Source organism: Dysidea avara, chromosome 3 (genome assembly GCF_963678975.1).
Source record: "Dysidea avara chromosome 3, odDysAvar1.4, whole genome shotgun sequence".
NCBI classification, from domain to species: Eukaryota; Metazoa; Porifera; class Demospongiae; order Dictyoceratida; family Dysideidae; genus Dysidea; species Dysidea avara.
Genome location: NC_089274.1, coordinates 23,946,902 through 23,969,050, shown reverse-complemented (window position 1 = coordinate 23,969,050; position 22,149 = coordinate 23,946,902). Strand labels below are relative to the sequence as shown.

General features: G+C 37.4%; 1 protein-coding gene and 1 long non-coding RNA gene across 2 annotated transcripts in view; both read left to right on the top strand.

The window, feature by feature from the left end:
* The window catches only part of LOC136250391 (uncharacterized), a 110,734-nt gene that overhangs the window by 81,831 nt on the left and 6,754 nt on the right, over nt 1–22,149 (top strand). The window lies entirely within an intron of this gene.
* Nucleotides 4,192–20,916, top strand: LOC136250389 (uncharacterized). The gene is made up of 2 exons (XM_066042594.1): nt 4,192–4,790; nt 19,002–20,916. The coding sequence occupies exons 1-2, from the start codon at nt 4,469–4,471 to the stop codon at nt 20,705–20,707; spliced, it is 2,028 nt and encodes a 675-aa protein (XP_065898666.1). The 5' UTR covers nt 4,192–4,468; the 3' UTR covers nt 20,708–20,916.

Sequence of the window (22,149 nt, the reverse complement as noted above, 5' to 3'; positions counted from 1 at the left end):
TAAGTCCATGCACAAAAATTTCTCCATTTACAAGATATTTTTTGATACTCTAAAGACGTGACTGGCCATGCCAGTTGGCCGTAATACCAATCGTCTCTTTATTTCCAGGGTATATACCAATTTTGGGAAATTATCATGGGTGTGTTCTGTAGAGCAATCTACAATCAACTGTTGTGGAAGCTACTATTTCATCTTTCAAACAACTTAAATATCATTTCTTTGTATTGACTTTGTGTACATGTTTATTTTTTGGTGTGTTTTGTACTCTTCTTTTGCTCACAGGGCTCAACATGTTCCAAACTAAATAAGAAGCCAAAACTTTAAGATGTGGCAAGTTTTTCCTCTAAACACAGTAATTTTTCTGTGATGTACCAAATTTTACCCTTGTGTAGGAAGCATGGTTCCTACATGCCAATGATGTGTAGGGCAACATTAAGAAATTTTGTAGGAAATATTCCCACACTGTTGAGTTTTGTAAGAAAGATTCCTACACATGACATACTATGTAGGAATAATTCCTACATTTGTAAGAACAATTCCTACACTTGTGGAAATTATTCCTATACTTGTAAGAATTATTCCTACACTGCAAGAAGATGTCTTACACTTTGTGCCATGTGTAGGAATCTTTCTTACAAAATTCAACAGAGTGGCAATATTTCCTACATAATTCTGCAAAAATTCTCAATAAAGCTCTACACATGTAGGAATCATGCTTCCTACACAAGCGTAAAATTCCTTCCAGCACTTTACCTCAAAATTATGATTTCTTATTTAATTTGGAATATGTTGCTCCACTGAAAATCAATATTTGGTTTAATGCTGAGTCCCTGTTTAACAATTACAATTACACGTGTAGCTCGATGTGCAGTGCAAGTTCGCTTCAAAGAGGATTAGTCCCCCTCGGGATTAGTCATCGGATAGTCAGTAGTCAACTGTGTATAGCTATTATAATCTTACACATGTGCAGCTATAATAAATGTCGGAACAAAGACCAGACCTAGGCAGGTCTATTATGTGATAATCATTATCTAGATCAGCCCCACCTGCTAACTACGTGGTATCCGAGGGGTGGGGTCTATTCTACGGAACGGAACGGAACGGAATGCTTTCTCAGATTGAAGCTTACCATTGCTGTACAAGTTATCAGTGGCACTTCCAGCAGGTAATCAAACGTACCCCAAGAAAGATGAAACGAATTTAAGGATCGATTGTGGATTCTTGTTGGTTGTCATTAGTAACGAAGTACTAATTGTGGGAATAGCTGACTCAGTGTGTTCATCTTCGGATATATCAAGTAGGGAACTTAATGCATGACTTGTTTTTACTAGTATGTGAGTTATTTTTACTTACTTGACTTTAGAATGTACAGTCTGAGGCCCAGCCTTTCTAATCGGCATAAATCAGTATGTGTATAGCTACACTACAAAGGAAACAAGTATGGTGACAAGCTGGTCTAAGCAGAATCTAAAGGAATTTTGTGCAGTGTGTGAGGAGCAAACATTCAGATACCTCAAGGAGGCTATATTGTGTGAACATCAATGATTCATTAACAGAGTAGTGGACTATTGTCAGATATCTCAGCCTGAGTACTGAGTTGAATTCTGGATGGGGTCTATTTTACAGAATGGAATGCTTTCTGAATCAATTTGTAGCTTGGCTAACTGCTATCATTGCTGAAATTGCATTTTATCAGTGGAACCTCCAGGAAAATGGAATAGGATAATTATAAAACATTAATTAAGTGATTGTTTAGGCCGGGTAATCATGACTTTATTCAGTCTAATAAATAGAATATATGGTTGATTGAGTGAGGTATCACTTTCAAAATGTTCAGACAACCAGTGATGAGATGCATGGATTCATCGAATTTTTGTTGTGGTTGGAGACATTAAATATCCAAAAGCAAACTGACTGTATAATATTAATTCACTTTCTTTATATTTTCTCAATTTTGAGCCTGTATACAAATAATTGAATTTTCCTTGTCAATAGAAATCCTAGAATAAGATGGGAGAGAAACTTATCTTTGTTTACCTATACTGTATAACCAAGAGTTCGTAATACTGATTTGTATGGGGGAGATTGTCTAACTCTCAGTATGGCCTGTACAAACACCCTGCGTAAAGTTCACCTTTCATCAAATCAACACCTTTACTGGGGGATAGAAAACTGTTGATTAGTGTTGCTGAAGAAGGTAAAGCCTTTGTTCTGAAATAAGGCCGAGGTGTTACTTTAAGCAGGGTGTTTGGTGAATGCATTCAAGTTAGACACTCTCCACCTTATTATGAACTCTTGGTACAACTTCAAAGGAAAATGAAGAAAACATACAGATGAATCAATAAAATCACTACAGTAAGGTGAATTACAGACTAGTGAGATCTTGGTTAATTAATGACAGTGGTTGGAAATTAAGTGTGGTAGCTTCTTGTTCTTGAATATGTTGCAAAGTGGAAGTACAAATCAAAATGGGATATCAATTTCATTATGAAAAATTTGTATACATAAATAATCTAGCATTACTATTTCATTTGTCCTCCACTTAAACATGCTACAACAGTGTCGGTACATTGGCAGTGAGTCTACCTTGAAATTTCAACTCTAGAGTAGATCCAACACAGGACAGCCCGCACTGTAACAAATACATGTGATCCCATTGTAATTTCATGGACCAGCTGGACTGGGAATCACTTGAAAATAGACGAACAAATTTAACCTGTTTTGTTTGAAGTGAAGCATGTGAAATGTTACACTTAAGAAATCCTAGGATTCTTAGGTGGTATGTAATTAATGTGAGTGTTCCATTTCAGGTCTGACTAGATACATTGAAATTACACACACATCCTGGTCCAAATCACGTTTGGCTGGTGGCTACAGGCATGGTTTCACATGCAGCTTATAATAGAGATTTGGCTGATCTTGGAGTTTTGGCATTTAGCCTGATTCAAGGCTAGCAGTCAGACACATCCTTGAATTGTACAACAGATAAAATCAGCTCACTATTGAATACGGCATTAGTCCACTGCACCAGCTGTTAATATATAAATAACTCCATGCATACACTTCAGTGATGTTTGCAGAATATACCCTCCTTGCGGTCTGCCAAAATATTTGCTCCTCACACACTGCACAAAATTCTTCAAGTTTTAATTCAGCTGGCTCTTTCCTGTTACCAGTATCTTCCTGCTTGCTTTATTTATACACTGACTTATGACTTGAAAGACCGGCCCAGAGAGAGAGAACCATCACTAATAATTGATGAGAAAACATGCATGATTACAAACAAATTATATATTGTGTTATGTGTCCTCGGACAACATGCGACCACATGTCTGACCAACAGTGGACAGCAGTGGGCATGGCAAGGAAAAAAAAATTATATTTAAGTACAAAACTAAAGTTACAGCTTAAATTATATACAGATTAAAAACAGTCCGGGTTGATTGTCCATTCTTTAGAGTTCCTACCATAAAATATTCTCTGTGAAGCAGAAATTGAGGCACTGGCCATCTTGAACAAAAGATTTCTAGCACTTCCCTTGGAAAATAGGGATACTTGCTGGGTAAAATTTATCACATCCTTAATTGCAGCAATAGAACTAGGTTGAAAATGGCCCAAAACACTGACTTCCACAGTTCTGTAGCAGTGAGGAATCTTCAAACGATCCAATTCAGCCAAAAGCTGTACATACTCAGGTTTATAAAGTTTGCGGTTGTGTGCAGACTCCAAATGATGTATTGAGTCCAATGGACATGTAAGCTCTATAATGCCCATCGATGCAGAGTGTCTGTTATAGATGACAACATCGGGTCTGTAAGGAGTGACTAAGACATTGGAGGGGATGGTTTCAGGAGGAGAGTCATTAAAACGATGTCCCTGCAGGTCCGCATAGACACTGACCATCTGGCAATCAGAAAAGAGAGTAATTAACTGAGAAATTAAAGTGAACAGTACTTGATTATGTCTATAGGTGTACCTTTGTTGGGATAGTGCTATTGGGCAACCACCTAAAATATGAGCGGTAGTTGGCCGGTTAGAGTCACAAAGGGTACACTTGGCACCACACTGTATGTGCCAGCGACGCAGGTTAACAGCAGTAGGCAGAGTGTCCGAGGATGCTCTCAACAAGAAAGAAAGTTGCCCGACTGTTTTCTAAAGTCTAAATAAGAAAAACAGCTCACATAAAGTTCCCTTCCGTATGGATGAACATCACTGATACAGCTCATCCCACAATAATACTTCGTTACTAATGACAACCAACAAAAACCCACAATCGATCCGTTAATTCTTTTTGTCTTATGTTTAATCACCCACTGGAGATGCCACTGCTAACTTATAAGGGAAGTTTCAGCAATGGTAAGTTGCAAGCTTCAATTTGAGAAAGCGTTCCGTTCCGTGGTTTAGTCCATCATTCCGTTCCGTTCCGTAGAATAGTCCCCACCTATCCGAGGTGGTGTCGATTTCCAATATGGCTGATCATGAGACCCGTGAAGTAAAATCGTTTAAGGAATTTTATCCCAAGCTCGTGAAAGTGTTGCCGATGGACAACATATCGTCTGATTTGTATTCCCACGATCTTCTACCCGGTGATTACAAAGCGAGAATTGAAGCATTGGATACACAGAAACAGAAAGCGGAGTACTTCCTAGACAAAGTGATCAAGCCTGGTATGGAGATTGGATACACGGGACAGTTTGATGAAATGTTGAGAGTAATGGAGAATTGTGATAACCCTCCAGTGAAGTTCCTTGCTGGAGAAATAAAGAAGTCCATGATCAGTGAGGAACGAGGTGAGGAAAATCCGTCTCTAAATAACGCAGTACTTGTCATTTTTGTATCACGTGATAAGTAGGGGTGGGCGATACAAGTAATAAAATGTCGATACCGATACTATAACACTCTATAGGCCAGGAAAACTTGATTAATTGTTTCTCATCCCTGCCCGCATCACTTTTTTCCCCACCACCTCAAATTTCATTATTGCTACTATCAATTACGTGCAAGGGGTAGCTCACAAGCTATCCAAAATTGTGTACGAGAGTCCCAATATTTAATAAGTATTTCAATAAGTATTTATAAATACAATTTTAAAAATTGTCTACTTTCTAAAGATGGATCACTCACGTTCTCACTACTACTCGTGTAGGAAACAGGGACAGTAGACAAGAGGGGACCAAAGAAGCCTCGACAGGAGCACAATAATGTGCTTTGTAATGGTTGATTCATGAAACATTCAGTACCTAGTTACTCCAAATAGCCATTGTAGCTACCTAGTCATTGACTGAAAGCCTAATTTTCGATGATTTTAGCTGGTTGCTGCCCTCGAAAGCTCATGAAATAATGGACAGAAACGAAAATAACCGTATTTAAAAAGCGATTATAGATTTCAGGATTTCTAAATATTTCATGGATTGGATTTCTCTGATAGTGTACGAGAGTCCCAGCTTGTAAGCCAGTGCTTGAAATAAGCAGACAAAAATGCTAGGATATAGCACCTAAACTAAACTATTTTTGATCAGACATTTGTAAAACTTGTTCAGACATTGAATACTTTTACTATGAATATGCATTTGTCTGAGTAAATTTTATACCAATTTTGGTTGGACATGATGTCTGACCAAAATAGAACATGTTCGGACAAACACCAAGTTTGGTCGGAAAATGTCAGATATCCGACCATTATTTCAAGCACTGGTAAGCTACCTCTTGATCATGCATGTGTATACACATATTTTGATGTTAAGAAGCTGACTCCTTGTATTCACAGGCTTTAAGCCTCCTCATAGGTCCCTACTGGGATAGCATTCACAGAATATAACCATTCACTGGCAAGAAGTCCATGTTTGAGTGCAGGTTGAATGCAAAGAAGATCTCAGATACCGGCTGCTCTGGTGCATGTCTAGATTGCATATTGCGGGGGATCAGGTCACCACTGGGTCTGGGATTTTTTTCTGCATTCTTCACATTTCAGCTACATGTTTCTGACTCCCTGTATTTACAGGCTTTAAGCCTCTTCACAGGTCCCTAGTGGGATACCATTCACAGAAAAGAAGGCTGGCTACTGACAGTCATTATTTTTACAGTACAACAAATGTCTCTTGCACCTCAGAAAAGGGTGGTAAAATAAAAGCCTTTATAGTAACAGACAGCTTGATTTGGAGCATTTTCTTTAATAAAAATGAACTGCCGCCTGCATGAAAATCCATGGATGAAAAACAAGTAATTAAGTTTGCCTAGCCATACCTTGGTATTCTTTTTATGAAAAATCAGAAATTTTGACACCTGGTAATTACATCTACATTGACAGCTATATAAAAGATGCAAACATCAAAAAAATGAAGCGTTTCAGCCTTAATTGAGAAATTTTGGCTCTACTAAGCACGATATTCCCATAGTACTCACTATTGGTAATCATACTGAAGCAAAATTTTCTGGTATCACCCTCCCTGAGTGATAGGTAGCCTTGCATAGCTGCAGACCGTTTCTTCCCATGATGCTTATCGATTGGCCCTATGCCGAAGTCGTAGATATCATATGCCTGGGGTATATTATATAACATGCTTGTTTTATATATATAGATGGGCTGCCTTTTTCAGGCATGATGGTTTTAACTGTAACCAAGTTTGTAGGTCAAAAAATATGTTACGACCTATAAACATTATAGTATAAGGGTTGAGTTATAGTATATCTAATCCAAAACAGCCAAGCTGTAAAAAAAAGTGCGGCCCTCAAAAAGGCTATGGTGAAAAAAGATGTGAAATCCAAAGTGGCGGCCAAGAAATGGCTGTGATGGTAGGTTAATGGTAAAAATTTTAAAAACGACAATTCAGGTGAATTTTTGTGCCACTTGATCTTGGCACATAATTCACCTGAATTGTCATTATTAAAATTTTTACCATTAACCTACCATCACAGCCATTTCTTGGCCACCATCTTGGATTTCACATCTTTTTTCACCATAGCCATTTTGAGGGCCGGACACTTTTTTTACAGCTTGGCTGTTTTGGATTAGATTTCATTTCTTTTTGTATTTGTATACCCCAAAGCTGGCCTATGGCCAACTTTGGGACTTTTTTAACCTATCTTTTTTTCTTTACCACAGGAAGAAGAAAAGATGAAGTAGATGTACTTTAAATATTTTATCAGTCAATGTACAAATTATATATATAACACATATATTTATTACAGAAATCTCCATGGTGGTTTCTTTGTAACTGAACACTCTACAAGGTGACTTCTTCTAGATGCTCTCTCTACAGGGTGAATTGTTTGTAGCTGAACGATCTACAAGGTAACTTCTTCTAGCTGATCTTTCTACAGGGTGATTTGTTTGTAGCTAAATTCTGTACAGGTGATTTGTTTGCAGCTGAGCTCTTTACAGAATGGTTTCTTTGTAGCTGAACTCTCTACAAGGTAACTTCTTCTAACTGATCTTTCTACAGGGCAATTTGTTTGTGGCTGAATTTTCTACAGGGTGATTTCTTTGCAGCTGAACTCTCTACATGGTGGTTTCTTTGTAGCTGAACTCTCTACAAGGTAATTTCTTCTAGCTGATCTCTCTACAGGGAGATTTGTTTAGAGCTGAACTATCTACAAGGTAACTTCTTCTAGCTGATCTCTCTACAGGGTGATTTGTTCGTAGCTGAATTCTGTACAGGTGATTTGTTTGCAGCTGAGCTCTTTATGAATGGTTTCTTTGTAGCTGAATTCTCTGCAAGGTAACTTTTCTAGCTGATGTCTCTACAAGGTCACTAGTTTGTAGCTGAACTCTCTACATGGTGGTTTCATTGTAACTGAACTTTCTACAAGGTGACTTCTTCTAGCTGATCTTTCTACAGGGTGATTTGTTTGTAGCTGAACTCTCTACAAGGTAACTTTTTCTGGCTGATCTCTCTACAGGGAGATTTGTTTGAAGCTGAACTCTCTAAATGATGGTTTCTTTGTAGCTGAACTCTCTACAAGGTAACTTCTTCTAGCTGATCTCTCTACAGGGTGATTTGTTTGTAGCTGAATTCTGTATAGTCGATTTGTTTGCAGCTGAGCTCTTTACAGAATGGTTTCTTTGTAGCTGAACTCTCTACAAGGTAACTTCTTCTAGCTGATGTCTCTACAGGGTCACTAGTTTGCAGCTGAATTCTCTACAAGGTGGTTTCTTTGTAACTGAACTCTCTACAAGGTAACTTCTTCTAGCTGATCTTTCTACAGGGTGATTTAGTTTGTAGCTGAATTCTGTACAGGTGATTTGTTTGCAGCTGAGCTCTTTACAGAATGGTTTCTTTGTAGCTGAACTCTCTACAAGGTAACTTCTTCTAGCTGATGTCTCTACAAGGTCACTAGTTTGTAGCTGAGCTCTCTACATGGTGGTTTCTTTGTAACTGAACTCTCTACAAGGTGACTTCTTCTAGCTGATCTTTCTACAGGGTGATTTGTTTGAAGCTGAACTCTCTACAAGGAAACTTCTTCTAGCTGATCTCTCTATAGGGAGATTTGTTTATAGCTGAACTCTGTACAGGTGATTTGTTTGAAGCTGAACTCTCTACATGATGGTTTCTTTGTAGCTGAACTCTCTACAAGGCAATTCCATTTCAGAGGTGCTACCTGTGTTATCAGGAGTACCACAAGGCAGCATCCTTGGTCCTCTTTTGTTCATTCTTTACATCAATGATTTTCCTTCGCTATTAAAAGAATTACTGTCCTTTTTATTTGCTGACGACACCAAGTGTTTACATACAGCTAAGACTGCTGAAGACTTCAACATTATACAAGAGGACCTTAACATAGCCAGCAACTGGTCCGTGTTGCGTAATTTATCATTTAATTGCTCCAAATGTGCTGTTTTACACTTTTGGTGCAACAATAGTACAGCTCAGTACTTCCTCAACAATAACAATATTGAATTGACAGAACTGATTAAAGACCTTGGGATCATGATATCTACTGACCTCTCCTGGTCTGCTCATTGTAATATGGTTGTGTCCAGAGCCTACAAACAGCTAGGCTTAATCCGTCGTAGTTTTACAACCAACTGTACCTCGACAAAGAAACAATTATACATCTCCTTGGTGCGTTCTCAACTTATGTACTGCTCCCAAATCTGGCGACCCAATCTTGTTCAAGATATCCAGCTTTTGGAAAGGGTTCAGCGAAGAGCCACAAAGTACATTCTTAATGATTATACTTCATCCTATAAAACTAAACTATTAAAGTTGTCGATGCTTCCCCTCATGTTTACTTACGAACTAAATGACTTGTTATTTTTTATTAAATCCATCAAGAATCCATCTTCACACTTTGACATCTCCAAGTGGGTCCATTTTAACAACAACAGTTCTACAAGATCATCAACCCATTCCAAGCTAGTTCATAATTATACGAAATATAGCACCTCCCGCCACTTTTATTTTAACCGTTTACCACGTTTATGGAATGTACTGCCACCTTTAAATCTAGATCTATCTGTAACAACACTAAAGAGGCAGTTAAACAACATCTTCTGGACCATGTTCACTTCAAACTTTGATGACAATAATTACTGTATTTATCATGTTGTATGTCCTTGTCACAGGTGTAGTTCCACCCCAATTACCCCTTTGTTAATTAATTGTAATTTTAGTTGCTCCCTTGTAATCTTAACTTATAATTGGGTGCTGATAGCTCTTATCAGCACACCGGCTGCTGTATTTTATAGTTTTATACCAACCCCCCAGCTTGTATCCATGTCTTTCAGCAGCAAAATCACAATCATAATAATAATAATAATAACTTCTTCTAGCTGATCTCTCTACAGGGAGATTTGTTTGTAGCTGAACTCTCTACATGATGGTTTCTTTGTAGCTGAACTCTATGCAAGGTAACTTCTTCTATTGATCTCTCTACAGGGCGATTTGTTTGTAGCTGAACTCTCTACATGGTGGTTTCTTTGTAGCTGAACTCTACAAGGTGATTTCTTCTAGCTGAACTATCTCTTTCCATAGTTGCATGAAGTTAAACTCCCCACAAGGTAACTTCTTCTAGCTGATCTCCCTACAGGGTGAATTGTTTGTAGCTAATCTCTCTACAGGGTGACTTGTTTCTAGCTGATCTCTATACAGGTTACTTGTTTCTTGAATTCTCTTCAGGCTGACTGTTCTATTAGGATGACTGCTCTATTAGAGTATCTCGATCTCGCACTTGCTGCACCAAGTTGGATTTCGTGTTATAACTCCGTGGCTTTAAGTCTGATTCTTCTACACCATTGATGAGCCTTTCTAAGATGATTACTCCATCTGTACAGCGATTTTCAAGCATTACCCCAAGCGGTTTATCTGGTAGGTGTGGCAAGCAGTCGTTTTTTTATTAGCTAATCCTCTCTTCTTTGCAATTTTCATCAATGATCTGCCATCATTATTAAGGAATAAAGTTCTTTTATTTGCAGATGACACAAAAATATATTCCAGCATTAGTCGTGCTAACCCAATATCCTCCCTGCAAGATGATATTAATGCTTGCATTGAATGGTCAGTAATGTGGCAGTTGCCTTTCAACATTTCTAAATGTAAAATACTACATATAGGTCAGTTTAATCCAAGATATTGTTATAAGATGGATGGGATGGACATTGTTAAGGTAAATGAGGAAAAGGATTTGGGGGTGTTGATTGATTGCAATCTCAAGTTTCATAGTCAGTGTTCGGCAGTGGTTAATAAGGCTAATAGACTTCTTGGCCTTATTAAACAGACCTTTTCGGATATTTCTGTAGATTCATTTACATGTTTATACAGATCAATAGTACGTCCTATTTTAGAATATGGTAACTTGGTTTGGGGACCTTACTATAAAACAGACATCCAAAAATTAGAAAAAATCCAACGGAAAGCAACTAGAATGATCAAATCTATAAGAAATCTTGACTACGAGGAACGATTGAAAGTACTTAACTTGCCATCATTACATTATAGACGTTATAGAGGTGACATGATTGCTGTCTACAATATGCTACATGATAAGTATGATATAGACCATTCTGATTTTTTTACTTTTTCACCCATTACCCATACCAGAGGTCATACATTTAAGCTATTTAAATATTTTTCAAGAACAGATGCCAGGAAATATTTTTTTACAAGAAGAGTTGTTGAACCATGGAATAATTTACCCCAAGAAATAGCATGTGCAGCATCAGTTGATGATTTTAAGAAATTGATTGACCAATATTCATCTAACACTATGTATAAATGTATGTAATTAGTCTACTTGTACTTTTTTTACCTGTTGATCAGGTGTAACAGGCTGTTTAGCCTTATAAATTACCTGTAATAAATAATAATAATAATAAGCTAATCTCGATTGCATAATTGTTACACACTGTTGGTTTTTTCGTTGTATCTTCCTGGTTTTAAGCTCGATTTCTTTCAAACCACAAAAGGTTTGAGGTTCAATAGTTAACCTATTCACCCACCGATTTTCAGCTTCTTCCCATACGCGGTTTGCCCTGTAGGCGTGACAACATATTGGTGTTATTTTTCATGAATAATCGCTCATAACTCTTTGCCTGTGTATCTTATTCCAGCCAAAGTTGGTACCGAGATGCGCCTTTATACCCCCTTCTGTGTGCCAGATTTCAAGGCAATCGGATATGGCGTTCGCGGTTTATGTAAGTGTGCGAAAAGAGGAAGAAAAATAAAGAAAAAAAAAACGAGGAAACTAAGCCAATTTTTGTAGTCGCATATCTCGAGAACGCTTGAAGCGATTTCGCTCAAATTTTGAATGTGGAGTGCTGAAGTTGGAGGGCGTGTCCACAGCAAAAATCGTTTTGTTTCATCAAGGCAGCACAGAGCTACGGAGGTGCGAAAATTGCGTTTTCTTTCTTCCTGTCAATATACTCACGGGTGTTGCGCGCCGGCTTCTTGGGCCGCATGACACACTACCGTGTGTCTTGATCTATTGCGTAAGGACAATTCCTATCCCAAATCTTCGGTTTTAGGTGCCAGTGAAAGCTTACTAAAAATAGTATTCTTTGCAAGACTTCACCAGAGGCAGATTCAGGGGTGGGTCAGGGAGGCCCCCCCCTCCAAGAATTTTTAAATGTCAATTGTGCTCCATATGTCATGAAAATCTCTTCCAGTGAAGTTTATCTTTCCATTTGTGACTTTTACTTTTAGCTGCAAATAGTTATCAGACCAGTCTCTATCATATAAACGCAAGACTCCCATGGCCAGCATCTACATGCTAATTAAAGCCCACAATTAAATGTATTTGAGTGTTGTATAAAAGTACACAGCTAGCTGTGTGTATATAAGTGGCATTGTATCATCAAACAAAATTTCTGTAACACAAACAGTGATTGTTGTCTAAATAGCTGTATAACTAGCTATACACACCAAAATTTGTTAAGGGTGCTAGCGGGTTTTTGAAGCCATTCAAGGGACAACCCACATAACCACATGCGGCTGTTACATCATAATTGGCATACTCAAAGTATCCGTGTTAGGCGGCTGTGTTTTGCGCCAAAGGAATTGGCCAAGAAACAGCCTGTTTCGTTTGAAAACCATCACGAAAATGATCGTCTGGGTGTCCAAGAGTGAAAATAGAGTGAATTAGCCTGAAAGTTACTGCTAGTTTTGAAGATACGTGCGAACACAAGCCGAGACACAAGCTGATTTGTAGCCAACACACGTTCTTCTGCGTTTTCTCAAGTGATAGTGTACGCTGGTAAGTTATATTTGTATTGTACACCTGTTCTTAGGTAGTGACGATGTTCCAGCTGGATTTATCACACATAACAAGACACTGACGGTGCGTTACGAGGCGTTACCTATCGAAGAGCAGGCTTGGCGACTCCACAAGCAACAGGAAGGTGTCCCAGTGTGTAAAGAAAAGGAACAAGAGCTTTTCTTTTGTTTAGAACTTCGTTTATAACTGGTTATTTGATAAAGTTGGCATTTGTGGTTTATTGGAATTTGTAGTAATAACTGGTCGGCGTGCGCATGTTCTACACTGCATTGTAAAAGGCGATATTCTGGAATACACGATAGTCGGATCTCTACCAAACTTTTGGTGGACCATCAGTGATAAATTTGTAAACTTTTAGCGCATGGAATTATAATTGTTGTGATCCAGCACGGAGTTACAAGGCCCGGAAGTCGAAGTTCGCTCGCGGGCACTCACTCTTTGTTTTATAACTCAAGAAAGAAGAAGTGCAAAGACAAATCCCTGCGCTAAGTTTCCACAAGTTTGTTGAAGAACCTTCACAGCGAATTTGATGCCTGTGCAAGCAGCCAGTATCTCGGAATAAGAAAAATGTATGGGTTGACTTTGAGTAGAGATTTCCAACTAAACTAAATAATTAACATTCCATACATTCATTGGTATTACAAATATTGTGCTTGTTTTCAGGGTCATTGTAGTGCAAACCCCACCTCAATCAGTGGTTCCTATCAAAAGATATAAGGAAAGAAGTTGACAGTGTGATGATTTTTGTGTACAGCATTTTCAATGCTTTTTATGTATGTTGCATGGCACCAAACGCAGTATTCAAAGTGTCATAAATCTAGATAAGAAACTAAAAATGACATGAAATTTTCACCACATAACTATTTCATGGAGAACAGCATATGAACTAGGTAAAACCTCTCAAAAGTGACCACTTCTTTGTAGACTGACCACTTGGAATATTACATGAATAAAGCAAGTGATTCACAGATAAAACTGCGTCTAATGTGTAACACTAAGTATACACAGGTACCTAATGCATTTTCAGGGATGACTAACTAGAATAATCAGTAATATTTTATAACATGGTAATTACTGGCATCAAAAGTCACAATTAACACATACTTCGGAAACATGACAATCAGATAACACAATGTAAGAGCAACATAATTTTTAAAATAGATTTGTTTGGACACTGCTCAGCTTTATTTGTCACATTGTAAGCACTAAGGATGATAATTATTATATAACACAATGACATCACCATACTACAAAGAGAAATTATAAACAGTTTCTGATCAAAATTACAATCACTGAAGCTGCTATAAAATGGATGGATCTAAACAGCAGTAAATACACCAGAATATGACAACAGGTAAGTGTGAAGCCAAGTAAGGCTGGTATCACATGCCAGTCTCCACTTTTGAAAACTGATTATGCTCAACCTTGAACCTTATTTTGCAATTCCGCGCAAGACAACAAACTGCTCACCTTCAAACTATGCTTGCATTGATGCAGGGGGGTGCCTTGAAGCCCAGGGTGATTGTAATGCTGAATTCTGAACAGTGCTAGATGGTGATTTATCTTTAAAAGGGCCATATTTCCATCGTAATCCAACATCAATCGTCCTCCAATCAAAAAACACATGAAAAAATCGAAACCAGCATATATGGTTTGCCCAGAACCACTTTCTTCGTCCTCATCAGCAGCAGATTCACGCGGAAACACTCAGAAACTTCGGCCATCACCGGTGCCACATTCTTCCGATTAGAATTACGTACGCAAGTATTTGTATGGACTCCCTATGGGGATTTTTATTTCTCAAACTTCGATTTGCTGTATTTCAATAAATACCGCATGGATTTTAATCCAGTAAAATGCATTACGAAGTACGAAGCATTGGCTATCATTTACTGGAACGACAGCTTGTGAAATGTTTACTGAAGGTGTATAATTTAAGTAGCAAAAATATGTGTGAAAAATTGGTAGGTTGGAAATCGCTACTTTGAGGGACTATAGCGCGTGAATGAAACAAGGTACAATCTTATACTTTGGTCTCTGTACAGTAGAAAGTTAGGTCAATCTTCGAAGCAGTAGTTTAGATTTCTGTAGCTTCCTTTTTGCCTGTATCAAAGGTAAAAACAACAGCATTTGTGTGGCTTCAAAAAGACGCTAGCACCCTTAAATGTATAAACCTTTCAATATTTAGAGTTTGTCAGCATTTTCAAGGGAACTGCATTGAGTGCATTCTAAGATCCTGTCTAGTGACTACACCATTGTATTTGAGTGCACATAGTTGTATACTGTGCAGAGCTGCCGTACAGGCTATAAAAAATAGTTTACCAAGAGGGTAGCTAGAAACCCTGGCCCATCAACAATTTTACACTGTATAAACATCAAAACCAAGGTATCAAGATCGAGATACCCTAATAGAGTAGTCACCTCTAACACAACAGTCGAACAAAAATTGTGATGAACCCATGCTGAAATCACTCTCAGGTTCCATCTCAGAGGGTCTAATTTTCAAAAATTTCCTGGGGGCATACTCTCAGACCCTCATGTTTGCATGCTGTGTTTCGCACACTAAGGTGTGCCTTCCCTGTAGTTTCATTCATTTTGACCCCCATCCCTTTCCAAAAGTCTGGATCCGCCCTTGGACTTCACCACTACTTAGAATAATTTTTTTCCCAAGTACAAAATCGTATCTACAACAATCAAGTAGCTACAGTAAACAAAACTATAAGTAAAAATGTGACTCCACTTAGAATAATTGGTTTGCACCTTATATCATTTACTAAAACATTTTAAAAATGAATTTTCTGTTGATGTCTTTACCAACAATATGTGACCAGATCTGCGAAAAAGGGACATAATTGCACAAGCCTAAATTTACAGTATAAAGCATTAAATACATTGGGTGAAATACTTGCGTATTACTGAAAAAAATCGTAAATTTTTTAACCCCTCTTTCTTAGTGAAGGAAAGAACTAACAATAAAACCCTGGATATCATCTTATTCACCTGCTCAAGAGGAGTTGGAAACTTTGTTTTGTTGCAGTGGACCCAAGGATACGTAAGGTATGAGTGTTTGTTTACGACATGTCAAAGCGATCGTATGCAATCAATTTTTCTTCATGAATTTTGCCTTTGTATGCAGTGAAGAAGGGCGAGTAAAGGAAACCCTTACCCAGTAATTGATTCCCCTGTTCATGGTGAACATGATGGTGAAAAGTTTAACTCCGTACCTCAGTCCATTTGTAAGTTACAACCGTTTTTGTAAGCGCCTGTAATTTATTTTCCCTATACTTGCTGTACATATCGATTTTTCTGTTGTTGCTACTTTGTAGGGCTGTAACTCCAAAAGTTATTAGGATATGAAGTTGAAATTTTGTCAGTGGGTACACTTAACTAAGTAGCGTATAGATATTTAATAAACAGGAATTCAAAAAATATGCAATTGTGTCCTGTTTTCACAGATCCGGTCACATATAATGGTACATGAAACAGAAGCATATGTTACACAGGGGACACACCAGCAGCCCGTCTATATATGCACCTATTAATGCTGTCACCGGTTTGCAAAGTTTTTTGTTTTTTTTCCCCCTACATTTCAGTATGGAAGAACAACTATTGGCCAAGTATTATGAATCATGTCACTGGTGGAAACCAATTTTATAATTATCCGAACACCTATCAACTAATCATGAACATTTGATTATAGCTGACTGCCCAATCAGTCAATAAGTGTGTGCTTTATTAGAATAACTGAGCAAAGCTCTGTATATAACTGTATGGACATTTGATTTATGTACTTTTCAATTATACAAACACCCTTCCCCCAAGCCAATAGGGATTCCACTGTATATGTAGGAGTTGTAATAATGGGCATGAGTGATTTGCCTGATGTATAATACACACAAGCATGAGGGTCACAAGCTCAAATTAAGTAACAAGATGTACTGAGGCCAAACGTAAGTGTATCTTCAATTGTGGGTGTGTAATTAAGCACAGAAAACCAAATAATGATGCTTTAAATGTGCCAAACTAGTTACTTTACCAGCCATAAGTCATGAATATTTTTACGATGCTAATGGCTATATCCATTAAGCTCCACTGTAGGATACATCGTGCAAGGTGTTTAGGCAGAGTCTGGACTGGCAGCTGGCTGGTTAGTATATGCCACAGCTGGCCACTCATGCTGCAGAATGACCACACTAGTGTACTAGTCTATTGTGTCATCTAGCTACTAAGTTAAAAACTTTGTGCAAACAACTGTTCCGGAGAAATAGTTACTGTGAAGAGATCACTACAGGTTGCACGACAAACAATGCTTGATAATACAGGTTGGATTTTACAGCACAATGCTTCTTTGTAGCATTGTTGGATCCCTCCACTAAAATGATCAAAACACTCTAATAGAGTAATTACCTGTAGTAAAACACTCTAATAGAGCAGTTAAGACTGTTTTGTCAACTATCCAACCAGGTACCTGCATTGGAGTATTGCTAGATTAGTACACTGAAAACTAGCTAACCATAAGCATTTTGAAAAATTCAATGATTAGACATGAAGAGGGTTACAAAGCAGTCTAATAAACTGACAGTGCCTGTGTGGGAAAACTTCAAGATAAAAGTCACATGATGGGGACATCATGGGATGTGTAAGTATGTGTCAAGCTGAGGTGGCTTTAAAGAAGAGACTAAGGACAATGTGAACTGTCATGGGCACTACTCTTGGAGCCTGACAAGCATATCCCATCATATAACTTTATCTGGAAGCAGCAAAAGCAGTTTTCAAAACAAAATTTTTCAAGGAAGTAGGGCTTGATGCGAAAAAGAAATTAGATGGCTACTTGCTAAAATGAAACATATTTTAATGCTGACTTTTGGCTAGTCTTGTTTCAAGATGTTAGCTAAAAGTAAGCATTAAAATGTGCCTAATTTTAGTAAGTAGCCGTCTATTTTGACTTTTTTCCTTATTCTTTGTTGCATAGATCATTTTTATTTCAGCTGTAACTTATTTCCTTACTTTTGTAATGTGTATTATATCAATCCCCACTTCCTTTAAATTTTTAATAACTAGTTTGTTTATTTTATCTCTAACTAGCTAGTTATGTTACGTGTTCACACTTCATTAAAATCACATGTAAAAATGACATTTTATGGCAGTGGCATGTACCACAACTATCAATTATCCTTCAGGAAAAACAAGTAAGACCAATGAATGATGAAAATGAGCAGCATATATGGTACAGTGGACAAAGCATAATCGGAACAACAAATCCATGAATACACCATCATTACCTTAGCTGTCTGAAATTTCTGGAGCTGTACACCTAGCGCTACCAGGGTTTTACAGCAGGCAGGTAGCAGGAAGGCAGGCAGATGAAATGTAGGCGACTTGAAATTTTTAAAACTCACTGTACATTGAAACATTCATCTTTCTGCTTTGTTTAACCTCATTACAGCAGTACTAATACATTCAAGGTGGTTTTTCGGGTAAAATTTATTGCAAGACTGTTTGTAAAGTACAAAGCCATTATGATTTCTTACTGATCCCTGCTTATTAAGTACTACTGTGCTTAATAATATTGACTTATTTTTGTCATTGCAAGTTTAAACGTAACAAATTACACAATAGGTCAAGTCATGAACAGGTATTGGTGCTACATACTATACCATGCACAAATTCATTTTTTCTGAGAGTAAATGAAGTGTCATGAATGTGCTTAATTTTTTTCATGCAGTAAATGGTACGTATTATAGAATTGAAGCAAAGATATCATAACTACAACTAAAACAAAAATTAGCTACCCTATAGTACACTCAGCTTAATTACCAGTACAATTATGAGAGGGGCTTGGAGAAGGGAAAACCAGTGTCTTCGCTCTGTAAAGCCCAGTATCTTAGTATCATACATGCATTACTTGTCCATAAATATGAGTAGTGTCATGAATATTACATGGTGTTACATGTATGGCCTGCATGACAAGTATGGCCTGCATGACAAGTATTACTATCACCACATAGTTTGTATCTGTGGATGTGGTGAACATGAACATATAGTCAATACTATAGCTTATAGCTGTGCTGTTTAATCTGCTCATTAATTCAGTATACAGCATAAGGCATGCAGTCTTACTTTTAAATGCAACATCACCATGCATGCTACATAACTGCATGAATGGGGCTGATGTTTAATGCCTTGGTTCATAGCAAAATATCCTCCTGTGCTTGGTAGTAGAACCATTTTAACTGTTATATGTATGTTTTGGGTGCTTATTATTGTACACTGTTTTGATTTACCTGTAGGGCAATCTTCTGACCATGCCAAGGAACATTCAACAGAATTGATTAAATTTTCAGAAAACATAAATATTGACTCAGCTTTCAACAAAACAACATCTGCAATCGAAGGTTTTCTGTCAACTATGAAGTTTTCCAATCTAAAAAGGGCTTGTATTGAAAGGATCAATACACTTGGGAGTAATCTCCCTAGAAAGCTAATACGAAAAATAAGACGCACTAATACTCTGGACGAACTCCTAGAATTATTAGCTGATTCTGAATACTGGAACTGGTTTGATACTAGACTACTTGAAGCTCTAACATATGCAACGGGATTACCTGAAGCAATAGAATGGCTTGAAGATTTCAAAAAAGCATATTATCCAAGAAAAATAAGTGAATTTATTCCTTGTCATTATATAAAACCATCAAATGAGTGTATACAACTAGATGAAAAATTTGATAAACTTCCCAGTGAACTGACCATTTGGGACTTACAAAAGCATAAATTTAAACTTGAACGTGATATCTTAGACATAGAGGAAGGAGACTTGGTGCTGATCTGTATTAAAACAGGTTGTGTTGAACTGACATGGCAGTTACCCTATGAGCTGATTTACCGAGCATATACTTCAATGAAGAGAAAACATGGTGAGTTGTCATCATTAGCAATCAAGTCTCTGGTCTGTAAAGTAGCGGATGAATTTGCAGGCCTTCCTATTTTGTGGCGTGGACAAGAGGTAGGGGAGGTTGGTCCTATTGAGCCATTACCAGAAAATGTTAGACAAGAACCATACTCTTTACCACAAGGATTTCAATGGGTTTCACTAAGTCGTAGTAATGATGCTGATGAGATAGTGGACTTTATGAATGCAAATAATCCTTCTGCTTTTGTAAATTCTACAATGGTGTATTATTACACCAAGCACCCCAGCACTAGGAGTGATTGGCAGTTTGGTATTAGAGTAAGTAGGAAACTAATAGGTACAGTTATGGCTTATCCTTTCTGCCTCAATATTAGAGGAGTACAAGTTACATTTATAATGTCTAAGATAAATTGCCATGTAAAATATCATAACCAACGATTGCGGTTTATGTTATACAAGGAATTGATGCGCAGGGCTAGTTTAACTAAAGTCAATCAAATGATGATATCTCTTCAAGACAGATTATTCCGACCTGTAGTTATGGTAACTAACTGGAATAATTATCGTTTTGAAGCACCGAAACATCTTCAATCTAGTTCTTCTAGAATACCTGGGTGGAAAAAGATGACAGCAAGGCACATCCCAGGTGCATTAGCTCTAGTCAACAAGTATTCATCACAGTTCGAGATAGGCCAAGTGTTTACTGGTGAAGAAGAATTTTCTCATCATTTTCTGTGTCCAGCTGTACCAGATTTGGTTTCAACATATGTAGTGGAGTCCAAAGCAATTGTTACTGATCTTGTAAGCTTCAAATTGTTTCATTATTATAGCTTGCCAATGCCATCACATGCCCATATCACCACAGTGGTATCTACCAAAACTTCAATCAAAAGTTTACTAACAAATGGAATTGCTCATGCAAAAGAGAGTGGGGCATCAACCTTCTCTGTATCACAGTGTAACATAGAGAGTGAAATTTTGGAATCGCTTTCATTCAAACAAAGTGTACCAAAGCAGCGTTGTTTTTACAACTATCGATATCATGAAATTTCTCAAGCAAATTATTGGTGTACTTTGGACTAACTGAACACCGTTTAGAAAACTTTAACCAGAAAAAACGTACTTGCAAATGTATTGCACACACACACGCACAAGTATACCTGCATTTAAAACATTTAATAGCCTGCACACACGTACATCATATACATAGAGTTGTAGATGGGTTGCTTACATGCTTTATGACATCTTTATGTAGTAACTGTGATCCAAAATTATCATTCTGACTAAAGTTACGTCATTATATATCTATCTTAATCTGATTGTCAGTATAGAGAAGGTTATCTGCAGCTGGTGCACAACAGAAAAATACTTGTTTTAATGCATGATTTTTGTTTGTACTTCTAATATGTGATGATGTTTATGGGGTGTTGCCTAGAATAATATTTATCATGATGTGTGGTAATATTATAGTGACAAAAGTATGTCTGCCTACTCAACAATTGGTTTACATTATATGTTGCCAGCTTGTTTCTATTGCTTTTTAACAAGACTCAACATTTTACCAAAAATACAGACCATAAACTCACTACTTTGAGGGGTCGTCACACTTTACTAAGCACGTTTGAATCATAGTGACATACATATATATATATATATACCACTTTGACACCTCAGATTGAAGGAAACCACAGGGTTATATATCACATATTTCCCTGACCACAGGGCGATATCTAGATATCGCCCTGTGGTTAGGGCGATATGATATAGATCTGACCACAACTGCCTTTGATGCTGAGGCAGCTACAAAGCATCAGTTCCCTTTGATTATTTATATAGAGATGCTTAAAGTTTTGCATTGTGGGTTTGAATTAGAGCTGCTTAAAGTTTAGTATTGTGGGTTTGAGTTAAACATGTTGGTTTAGTTAAGGGCATGCGAAGCAAAAAGAATCGAGCGAATCAGCATTGCACAGTTCAGTTACAAGACATCACTACATAATCATTTTTGCAATGTGGGGATTGTTTTTCTACAGAGTACATTTAAACTGCATGAAAAGCTGCCTCAAACATTCACAACCTATAATTATGTCTAAGTGTTTATTTCAGCACCTTAGGTTACTTTATTCATCCACAAAGTGGTTATTTGGTTTATAATGGTATCACTACAACCAGTGAGACCCACAATCATTTCTTTTTTGTGCCCACAATTGATGTTTGCAAACCGCTGTATAAAAGTAATGTGGTGAATGCAGGTTTGTCTTCCTTCACCTATTAGGTGAACATACCAGAGTGGTATATATTACTTATACCATGGCCACTCGGGATTTGCTTGATATATATGCTTGGGCCTGCTGCCCTCGGGCTTGGGCATATATGTCAGGCAAATATATCCCTTGTGGCCATGGTATAACTATTAAATATATATATATATATATATATATATAGCCTCCAGCACTGTAGCTAATTGCATAATTTAATTGTGCATATATGTATTAATAAGTAAATCATATCCAGTTTAATTCATTTGT